The 11,483-nt window shown below is 45.7% G+C and overlaps 1 protein-coding gene and 1 long non-coding RNA gene across 2 annotated transcripts; both read right to left on the bottom strand.

Annotated features, from left to right (window-relative positions):
• Nucleotides 1-234: 234 nt before the first annotated feature.
• Nucleotides 235-1,892, bottom strand: LOC118502867 (28S ribosomal protein S5, mitochondrial). The gene is made up of 2 exons (XM_036035574.1): nt 1,579-1,892; nt 235-1,505 (listed from the first exon to the last, which is right to left on the bottom strand). The coding sequence occupies exons 1-2, from the start codon at nt 1,790-1,792 to the stop codon at nt 355-357; spliced, it is 1,365 nt and encodes a 454-aa protein (XP_035891467.1). The 5' UTR covers nt 1,793-1,892; the 3' UTR covers nt 235-354.
• Nucleotides 1,893-4,708: 2,816 nt separating this feature from the next.
• Nucleotides 4,709-5,902, bottom strand: LOC118502905. Its single transcript, XR_004905096.1, has 2 exons — nt 5,839-5,902; nt 4,709-5,774 (listed from the first exon to the last, which is right to left on the bottom strand). It is a non-coding gene; the product is annotated as an uncharacterized LOC118502905 (long non-coding RNA).
• Nucleotides 5,903-11,483: the final 5,581 nt, after the last annotated feature.

The raw sequence follows: 11,483 nt of genomic DNA, 5'->3' as shown, positions 1-11,483 counted from the left end.
AGGTTAGTACATGGCGCGTCGACTGTCATTGGGGCATTTGACGTTTGGGCTTTAAATCAAATGTTTATTTTTTCATGAAGGAACAGAAAATTACAAAAAAACGTTGTTTCACAATTTTCAAACGCTATTTTATTTTTTTTTAATAATATTTTTTTCTTCCAATTTATTATATTTTGCAGTCTACTCGCTCGAGCAGGTAAAATTAAGTTTTTGTATTTTTGGGCGGTTCTACGCTTTAAGCTGTTATCGAGCAAATACATTTATATTGTTAAATTACTTTATTAACGCAACATATTCGTACCCTTTTTTTTAATCTACATGCCACGTTGTGCTTCGCACTAGCACCACCTGCATTTACTCATCCTTCGCACCCGGTCCCATCCTACATTCGGGATACTTTTCCGTCAAAAAGCTGCGTACTTCGCCCGTCTCGGCCATCATCCGTAGCCGCACCTTATCCTGATTGCGCAAATACTCCTGCTTCTTCTGGTAAATATCCCACGACCGGAACTTCGTATAGAACGGAGGGAACTTTTTCTTCTGCAGCTGAATCTTCCCATCCATGCAGTACTGCGTGAAGTCAAGAATTTCATTATTTTCTAGCTGCTCCTCCGTGCGACACACCGTCGGGCTGGCAACCACTTTCGGGAAGTTCATATTTTCCGGCCGAAATTCCACCACATGCAGTCCCTTCTCTTCCGCTATCTTTTGATGATCCTTTTGCTGAAGCAATCCGATGAAGAACGCTTTCACCACGTGCTGCACGTTGGTGGATCCCTCGCATTTGGCGCGCAAATCTTTAATGCCCAGCACCTCACACACCGTTCGAATGGCCCGGTGACACTTCAGCCCGAAGCCTTCCGGTTTGCGCTCGACAAACAGTTTCGTAGCACCGAACTGGCAGTGGAAATCGTGAAACACCGTGTGTCCATTGCAAAGATCAAAGTGCATCAGTTTCTGACCGGCGCGGTTCTTCGCCTGCCGCAGTGCGGCTCGTCCTTCGATTGCCTTTCCGAATCCGAACCCAGCCAAACCGTTTCCATTGCCCGTAACGACCATCGCCGAAACACGACGCTTTCGGCCATGGTTACCCTTCATGTTGACGACCGCCTTAAGCTCCAAGCACTTGGTATCGAACCCAACGAATTCATCCTCACCGATCGCATCCGGCGGACCGATGCTACGGCCCGGCATTTTCGATCCGGACCATCCACGCTCGAGCGGACTTAGCTTCAGGCGCTTAAAGTTAACCATTTCATCGCGGATGCGCCGCAGCTTTGCTTCACGCTCCTTGTCTTCCGGAAGCTTTTGCTGCTGCACCAGTTCCCGGCCACGTATCACCGGTGCGGAAAGTCCGGGCCATACCATGTTGGCTTTGCCGTACCCAATAACCTGTCCTCGGTTTAGATCCTTCGCAGTGATGCGTCCGGAACCCTTGCCACGGCCACGCTTCTTACCGGCATTACTGACTGAGATGACACCCTTCCATATCTGTTCCGCGGGAACTAAAAAACAGGATGAAGCGAGTGTTTGTTAAAAAGGCCACCGAAGGAATACAACAACACGGATTCCACTTACGTTTGTTGAAGAAACTTGTTTGCCTCACATTACATAATGTAGGAACGACAGGTTGCAGCAGTGTGCGGTCACGATTCTCCTCCTTTGCCGGCTTGTGGCTGCTGGTAAAATGCAGCGCCCTTGCTGCACTACACAGTGGCACGGTTTGGCGACCAATGTTTAGTGCCGCAAATGCACGTAGCAGCGAGTCGCCGGACGACACGATTCGAAACATGACGACGACCCGTTTTACCTCACTATCGGCGTTACAATAAACAACAACGTCCTGGAACTTGTGCGGAAAAGCGTGATTCTGTTGCAAAACAAAACAATGAATGAATGACGTTAATGACGTGTCGTGGTTCTACTAACACCCGCAGGTGGCGCTGTTGTTTATCGAGAAGCTTTCGCTACTCGCCGTTTGAGCGCTGCTATCGCCAAAAGGGTTGGGACAGGGTGGTGTTTATCAGTCGGAAAGTTACAAAGCGTTACATCATGTTACATGCTTTTAAGGGTTGGGATTCATTTGAGAAACCAGGACAATAATTTCGCATGATGACAAGACAGATCTCGCATATTGCCCGTTGAAATAAATAAAAAGCTTCCCTCATGCTCTGAAAAGCATTGAAACAAACTTCAACACTTGCCCAACAGCACTGACCCGCAGCACACTTCTGAAGCTGCGGGTCGTTCCACACCAAAAATCCGCTCCAACGCTTTGCCATTGCGAACGGTGCGTCATCGATTTCCTAATTCGCGCTGTATTTGTCAATTTTCCATCGTTTCAGCAGCAGCAGCAGCAGCAGTCGCATCGTTTACCAACGAATTGTTTGCCGTACACTTGAATGTTAATTACTTTTTTTCACCCCCAATCAAACGACCCAACCTGCCAAACAATGGCTGCGACTATGGCCATTCCTCTCGCTCGCCTGCTCGGTCCCCTGTGCGGTGGCAGTCTGTGGCCACCACGGCAAATGTTGATTTGTTTCGTTATTATTGTTTCTGCCCTGTCGTCGTTGCTGGGTTCGCCCCGTTCGGCCGAATAATCGTAACCCAAATTGTATCCAAACACAACCGACCCTGCCGAGTGTTGGTGGTGGCAGAGCCATCCCTGAATCAGATCATCATCGATCGAAAAAGCTTTCAAATGGTAACGGGAAAAAGGGAAAGGGAGTTGTGCGGGGAGGGCAAACAAAATAAGCAAACTTGTGGTACACACTTTGGCAAGGGGAGAGGGTGCCAAGGTGAACGAGAGAGCGAGGAAGTCTTCTGCCAAACAAACAGTCCAGTCCCTGGTCTGTCAGCCAGTCAGTCAGTCAGTCAGTCAGCCGCCCAGTGCAGCGCAGTGTGGCGTGCTACTACACAAATGCAAACAAACAATAGGAACGATATTTTTCAAATTAATATTAAAATAGTACGCGCCGGGAGTGCTCTGTACACTTTTGCCAGCTCCAAATAAATGTGATGCCACTTTCGCTCGGTTTTTCGGAGCACGTTGCCATGGGAGATGGAGTGAAGCGCGTGATGGGTGAGCGGTAAACTGAACTGAACATTTGCAACAGTTTGAAGCAAACGCATCACCATGGGCAACCGAAAGTGCTCCATCTCTTAGTAGGCGAAGGTTTCTACATGGACCTTTAAGAGGGAGTTTTACCAAAAAGCTTCAACAAATTTTTGCGATATAATTCGATTTAAAAATGTGAATATGTTTTGCAACGAACAGAATGCGCCTTTTACCCAACCTCCGATAAACACTCTCCTTGCCAAACAAATTGAGCAAACATATTAAAAATGCATATTGATTCATCCATTATCCCCGATTCGCAGCGTTCAAAGCCACGCGAATGCTCTAAAATCGTCTATCGTTTTGTGGATTTTCCATCAGGCCTAGCCAGGACAGCAAGGCATCACGCAGGCACGCAAATGGTGTTTGTTATCTTAGAGCTACAGTTCAATATTTACCCTTGAAACAATGTATGCGTGCGTGTGATGGCGTCGTATTTGCCCCCGGGGACTGTAAAACGGCAATTCTACCATCCCTCGCGATCCTAATCCTGCGAACCGATGATGATGATGATGAATGTGGGCAAAAACTGAGAGAAGCGAAAATGGCTTTTCCCGTTCGAATACGACGACCGAACGCATCCTTCTCGGCTAGGTTTGCACTTAATTAAATTTTCATGATAACCGCCCCAACGCAAGTTGAGTTAGCCTCGACGCATTTTCCTCCAGTCGACGACATCAATCATTCAGACCGTTTACCACCACCGTTTTGACAATCGTACGTTTGGCATGACATTTATCGCTTTTGCACAACGGTTGGTTCCACAGTTCGGCACTCGTCCAGCATAACCCACCCTGGGGACTAATGAGACGACGGTAACGTAATCGCATTCCGGAACACTCGGGGACGCATTGGCTGAATGTTATCTGTCAATCCGTAGCGACATCTCACGTGGTGGCCGCTTCCTCATCACACCGGGAGGCTGTGGTGTGTTGGTAGTGTTGGTAGAATGTTTACATTTCGTTCTGCCGTTATCATATCGTAAATCTTCATCTAGGACAGTGAGTTTTCCCTGGTACGGCTCAGTGCACGTGGATAGAGCCCGACGAGCAGAAGGCAACCAAAAGGGATCAAACACTGCTTTGGGTCGATTCCGGGGTTTCCGGGTGTGGATTGCCATTGGTGGAAAGCAACATCTAAAGTGCATATTTATAAAGTATTTAAGATGGTAAGCGTACTGATATCCTTGAAAGTCCTCGTAGGTAGGAGATGAAGGGAGCAGGATGATAAGCTACAATTAGTAACAAAAAAATGGGAAAGCGATTGTATGGGATTTTTGTAGCTCTAGCAGAAAGTTTGTTTACTTTTTTGCTATCAGTAGCCGGAGATTATGGGGATGATCCTCAATTTTTGATTGAACAATTGGCTTAGGATTGATTTTTAAATATGAGCTTATTCTTAACCATGTTAGGTTCATTACTATATATTTAAAATGTTGATCTACCAGAGATATGTTAATTATTAAGCAAAAAAGATTAGGTAGGTAGGTTAACTAAAGGTTTAACTAAATTTAACAAGAAAAACTTTAATAATAATGTCTTTAAAAAATTCAAAACTGCAGTGCCATAATTTCTCAAAAAAAATCAGAAAAAACAAATTTTATTGAAATGTTCACACAACTTTTCTTATTAAATTTATTATGATCGATAAAATGTTTACTAAGCCCTTTTTCTGGTTGACGGTGTCGAATTCGCTTCGGCGCTTTTCGATGGCCGATTGGTGTTTTCGTATGTAATGGCCAGTTTCCTAAATTTTTCATGCCTTAATCCATTATTTCGCATTTCTTTGATAAGTCCTTCTTCTTCTTCTGTGGCACTACAACCTCGAGAGGTCTCGGCCTGCCATTTCTGGCTTTCTGTGACTTAATTTTACCCGTAGAAAAGTAGTCAGCCTTTCGTACGGGGAGGCGGTCTGGATGGGATTTGAACCCCGGCCCTGCCGTGAGAAGACCGGCGCCGCTGTCGCCTCGGCCACCGGACCGCCCCCGTCCACACTTGTATAATTTTATCAGCATCGTATTTAAGATAATTCCATAAATAAAGCCTATCTCTTTATTCTATCGAACAAAAACACATCTTTCAGGTTAATCTTTCTCACCGTATCGTATCCGCGCACGCACACAAATCGACCGAAGGTGAAACAAAAAAGGGGCAACATTGGGCGCTTCAAGTGTTTTGTTCGATACTTGAAACCATCAAAGTGACCAGTGGGGCGCCATTTGGAGGAGCTAAAAAGTAGAAACAAATAGAATCAGGCCCCAAAACTCGGCGTCGAACCAACAAAAAAAGATTTAATCCTTCCCAAAAGCACACACACACACAGTGCAGATGGGATAATATGATCGACGGTTACAACACAGAAATAAACAGTGAAAAAATACGCACACATAAACTCGTAAGTCCCAATAAAGGGCGTAAAACACTCCACTCACTCCACACAGCACGGGAAAAAGCACACAACGGGGACGGGATTTTTTTTTCATTCGTGTGATCACTCTCACACTCACTCACTCACTCGCTCGCTCACTCTCGCTGCGCTCTCACTTTGTCCTGTAAACAACGCACCACACAACAATGGCGCCCGATAATCCATCCTGTGGGCAGAACCGAAGCGACGGTGGAAACTGCGGCAGTGGCCACACTGGTTCCAAGACCTGCGCATCAAATCAAGGTGTCGGTGATGTTATTTGTAACATATTTCGCGATTCGCCCACTTACTTGAGCCGCGCATTACAACTCTCACTGCACCCGGCCGGCGGCACTGCTGCTGCTGCTCCTTCACTTAATGCTTTTATGCCGTGAGTTCGCTCTAGTAAGTACGGAGGGTTTTGTGTGTGTGTGTGCGTGTGTGCAGAAAACAATTGCCCGTTTGCCGAAACGGTTTAGTGACCCCGGGGCGGTCCGCTAGGAGAAGAATATGTGCAGTTTTCCGTTTTTGCTCGGCGTTCTATTGTTGTTGCTTTTTTTTTCACTCTCTCTATGCTGCACTTCAAAACTCACACACCCTTACAGCGAGCTTCCGTATCTGTGTGTGTGTGTACACCAGGGGGCTAAAATCCTGTTCTCAAGTGCGCTAATCTTCATCTTTCAATCGCCGAACCGTTTAGTGAAGGTATCGTTGAATTGTTGAGTTTTTTTATGTTTTGAATAACGTATTTTTCACTGCGTTTGCTGGTTTCCTGGTATGTTTGTTCCTTTTGTTATCGTGATTGCAGCACAACAAATGGACATGTATGACAGACAGTGAAATAGTAGGCTTTGCGTTTACTCAATCTGATTTTGATTGTATTTATGGTGAGCTGTTTAAGGCTACGAGTTGAAGGCTTAAAATGAAGTTGAGCGTTGAGGGTTTAGTTGAAGTTTATGATCGTTCCAGAAGAATTCCATTTTGGGGCATCCTCATCACGTTTTACAGTCAATCTATCCTTCCGAAGAGTATCAGCACATACAAAGCCACCTAGATTTGTTATAGGTTAACGAAGATATTGAACGAAGCGATTGGTTTTGTCTTTAGAACTTACAGTTTAGTGTCTTAACTCAACATCTCTTGGTCTCTTGAGGTCTCTTGATAGATGTGGCTTCAACAACGAGGTAGATGAGTTCTCTTCGCCTACAAGGTTTACCAGTATTTGAAGGAATTCGCTAGAGTGATGAGATCCTTTCTTCTACGCGTCCTCCTGGTAAACCCATTTTATAATAACTCCTTGTATGAAGTTTGGTAACCTCCATTTTATAATAACTCCTTGGAAGGTATAACTCCTTGAACGACAAGGTGTCTTAGAAAACATCTTGGATGTAAACGGTGAGGTTCCTATAATACGTACGTCTCATCGTTCTTCTATTTTTCTTTCGCTTTCCTTTCCAAAACTATCTGGTGATTGGAATTTATGGCCACCCAATAAGCGATCATGCGACAAGTACCATTATCGACCGGTCATTTAAATCTAACCACAAAGTCAAAGGCACACGGGGAGAGAGACGCAACAAAACGAAGAATTTACCCAACACACGTCCTGAATAAACATTCCAAAAACAAAACCAAAAACAAGAATCCTCTAAGAAAAAAATCATCATCCTTCGTCACTTCGGGTGAAAGTGTGCAGTCAGCAATTGGAATTTCATTGCAATCAAAATGCGCCATGTGTTTCGTGTACTGGTAGGTGCGGGAAATTTCGTCCTTTCCCTGAGTGTGTGCTAGGAAATCTGAGACTTTTCGTCCCACTCATCTATTACACTTTCCACATACACACACACGCGGACACTTCAAGTCAAGCGCCCAGCAGAGAGCTCCTTACCGCTCGATTCTAATCTCAAGTTTGTTTGTACACGAGCGCGTAAAAGTTTCATCCTGGCTTCCATGGCTGCACTGACGTGGCCAATAAGAAAGGAAAAAAACAGCCACGCAAAACCGTAACACGAAATCCTGTTTTGCCTGTTTTTCCAACCACTCGCCGCCGTGGTCCCGTTTTTTTTTTCAAGGTTAACCATGGCGAACAGGTTGGTGGCACCACCACCACCACCACCACCACCAGGAGCCACCAGATGAGCCACCGGACGCACCCGGAGGATGGATGGATGGAGTGGCGCGCAGGGCAGGGGATGTGTAAGGTAAGAGGCACTCTTTTGGTCAACAGGGTACTCATCCTTGAAGGAGTACGATTTTGTTGTAAAGCGAGCGAAAGAGCATTTTTCAGTTTATTCTTTAGTCCATCCACGGTTCGGTGCGGCGCTGGTGGAAGTTTGAGGATCGCCTGAATCGACAAGGATCGGTGTAGCTGTACGATCAAGAAACTACACATGCTCGAGATCCTGCTGTCGAGGAGGACACTCTTAAGGGTGGATGTCAAGGGGCGCATCAAGTGCCCTGTTGGACCGGTGGGAAAATGGTCAGTGTGGGACAGGCACGGCAAGGCAAGCGGGATCGCGGCAGGATCGTTTTCATGTTGATTAACTTCAAACAAAGAACCGGATCAACACGTGGTTTTGCTAGTTGGTGGTGGTGCTATCGTGAGTTGAGAACTTGAGCAAAATAAATGGAAATATGAACAAATTATCCTGAGATCTCTTCACTTCCCGATTGCTTTAGTAAGCGTGGCAGTGTGGAAGTAAAAATGTAAACAAACATCCTTCAAAAGAGGTTGAGAGATTTAAGGATAGCAGCAATGTGGTTAAACATGTTAGAGGATGTACATTCTATTACACTATCTGCCACACTTCTGATATGGGCCAGATCGTCACCTATTTTGTGACCTATTTCGCGGATCATTCCGTGGTGCCTCCTGCTTCCAAGGACCACTCCATGAAGGTTAAGTATTTTTCCCTCCTCAAGGCGAGACGAAAAAGCGCGGGACCTAACAGCATGAAGAGCACTTCCCGGCCCAGCCAGTCCCTTGAGGATGGCCAACAGTGTGTGTTTTGACACCCTTGAGCTGGAGGAGTACAGATCAGTTAATCCGGAGGAGCAAGCAGCGACAAGTAGCATTTGAAAGCATGCGTTAAGGGGCACATTAATCAGATCGCGTATGCATTGTTGATGGTTGCTCATCGCAAGAAGTGCATTAGAATTGGCTACTACTGCTTCTGCTTGAGGCGAGACGTACAAGTATAATAATTTTTATTTCAAATAGTTAAAAAAAACCTTAAAAGAACACAAAATCCTGCGTCACCGTTTAAGCGCTCTAGTCTCCACAAAAAAAGGCCAAAACTTTCTTCCTGGAAAGTATCTCACTCACTTTTGTTTTGTGGGAAAATGCTGCATAATATCGAATGAATTAGAATTGGCTACTACTGCTTCTGCTTGAGGCGAGACGTACAAGTATAATAATTTTTATTTCAAATAGTTAAAAAAAACCTTAAAAGAACACAAAATCCTGCGTCACCGTTTAAGCGCTCTAGTCTCCACAAAAAAAGGCCAAAACTTTCTTCCTGGAAAGTATCTCACTCACTTTTGTTTTGTGGGAAAATGCTGCATAATATCGAATGAAGTGTTCATTAGCTTTCGGACAACTAACCAACAAAACCAAACCGGTGACGTCTGCAATGCGTTTTTATCGCTTTTACTAAGGCTACGTAAATGGACGTAAAGTTTGATCCTTTTTTGTGTGACTCCTTCGTTTTTTGAGGCTCACTCAGTCTTCGCGGACTCTACGGCCCCGATGCTTCCACCAGAGACAACAATCACACACAGCTAGAGAGAGAGAGAGAGAGAGAGAGAGAGAGAGAGAGAGAGAGAGCGTAAAAAAATCAGCAAACGCTAGTAATAAAATCCGAAGCACCAACAAACAACAACTTCTGGGAGAACCGGTGTGATGCCATAACAGCAGTACCAGCAGCAGCAGCAGCAGCAATCGCAAGTAGTGGTAAAATCAACTACGCCAGATTCAGCATTCGAGCGGCATTAAAGTGGCCACTCCAAAGTTCGCTAGACCGCGCTCAAGCGTACTTTATTGACACCTAGTTTTCCTACCGTATCTGTGTGCATTGGTGGTTGCCTCGGCTGGTGCCAGGTCAGGGCACAAACTTCAAAAAACCCCTTTTGCCATTACACAACTTCCTGGCCTGGCCAGTTTATACTGCTAATGGTGTGTTGGCCGTGTGGTAGTGGTCGTACCAGAACTAACACTGCACCACCGTCTAATACTATTACATCGTTTAGTTTCGTTGCTGTGTGTCCTGCTCCGCTGGTTCGTGTTTAGCGCCCGTAACTATCATCGTCCATCATTATTAAGGACATGCTTGTCGGCGGGACGCTCTCTGTATCTCTCTCTCGCTTTCTCTTTTTATTGTCCATTTTCAAGGGTTTTTTGTGTGTGTTGTTTTGATGGGTGCCAGACTTTAAACCAGTTTGTTTTTATTCCATTACTGCTAATGTCCGGTGTCTCGGACGAATGGAGTGTGGTCAGCGTCATAAAAATAGCCCAATGACAGATTCATGACCGGTTCTCAGCCATTTTGATTCTGAAATTGCTTGAGCTATCTAAATTCGCTCTGAAATTCCATTTCTGATAAAGCAATATAGAAAGTCCTGATATCAAAGCCGGCAATTAGGACTTCATCAGCTTCACAAACTAGTTGCTTGCTGCAAACCGTCCGATGCTGGATTCGATGTTTAATAAATCAGTTTTCTTAGCTCCGTGGGTTTGGTTCCCGCAAAAAAATGCGGACTTTTACCGGCTCGCTCGTGCCATATACTCCTGGGCCAGATGCTGTTTGATGAACATTTAATTGTGATTCCATCACATCCGGCCCAGAGGACGTCCGCTCGCTGTTTGTCCTCTCAATCACCGCACAGCACACCCTGCCAACCGGCGCATCCATGCCAACGCTAATTTTCTTAGTGGAAAATCTTCTCCACAGTAGGCTTTGCTCGCCAGAAGAGCATGGAACAATAGCGGATGCCTTTGTTCCTGCATTCCGGTGTAGCATCGGGGGTCGGGACACACACACGCACATACTCGGCCCGGAACCTCTTGCTATTGATTTAACGTCCTTCACGTCACGAGTTCCCTTTTGTTCCCTTTAACCCGCGCGCGCGCTCTCTCTCTCTCTCGCTTGCTCTACCATACTCATCTTTCCGTCCAACGTTTTTATGAGCTGATAGAGTGATGCGAGTGAAGAAAAAAAGTCCTGCCGTGGAGTCCTGAAGTTGAGTGAGGAGAAAGGAGGGGTGTTGCGGGGAGCAGTTCGTCCGTTTCCTCCATGTGCGAGCATGCGTGTTTTGGGTGAGATGAAATCGGGGGCGCACACACTGCACCAGGAGGCACCAGCAGAAACAGCAGCAGAGCAGTCCTTACCGAACGCGTTTTGTTTCACTTTGGATTAGCTTGGCAGCCGTGAAAAAGCCTCCCCAAGCGCTTGTAGGCTGAAGGGGTCGGGGGAAAAGTGCTCCAAGGAGAGAGTGCGGTACGGTGCGATAAAATGACAAAGAGCGAGTGTAAAGAGCGAATAATATAAACTATAATAGCAAATAGCGCGAGCATTAAACAACAAACCCGGAATATAGAAAAAAGGCAAGAAAACAACAACAACACTAGTTTCCCGCTTTCCAAACATCCCCTCCTTTCGTCCCTTTCCCTTTTTCCCTTCACTCTTCACCTCTTTCCAACCCCCCCTGGTTTTCCACATGATATAGTAGAAGAATAGATGAAAAACACAAAAACAATTTTCGGATGAAAGACACGCCTTTCAAGAGCACTCGAGAACCAATCAGATGGTGATGATGGCGAACGCACACAACAAAAAATGGTGCTCGTAAAGTGGGCGTGCTTCATTTCCCTTCCGGTCCCTTTTCTTCCCTTTCCTTTCGATCCCTTTGTTTCCTTTCCCCTTCTACAGCGTCGACACAAACGCTTCCAACACACATC

Source organism: Anopheles stephensi, chromosome 2, assembly GCF_013141755.1.
Source record: "Anopheles stephensi strain Indian chromosome 2, UCI_ANSTEP_V1.0, whole genome shotgun sequence".
NCBI classification, from domain to species: domain Eukaryota; kingdom Metazoa; phylum Arthropoda; class Insecta; order Diptera; family Culicidae; genus Anopheles; species Anopheles stephensi.
Note: the sequence above shows the minus strand (reverse complement) of the source record. Positions and strands in the feature narration are given on the sequence as shown.

Bases quoted from the DNA above. Each gene is read 5' to 3' on its own strand.
- LOC118502867 (XM_036035574.1), bottom strand. From the start codon at position 1,792: ATGTTTCGAATCGTGTCGTCCGGCGACTCGCTGCTACGTGCATTTGCG. The intron at 1,506-1,578 runs GTAAGTGGAATC...CCTGTTTTTTAG, and splicing joins AACAAGTTTCTTCAACAAAC to TTCCCGCGGAACAGATATGG.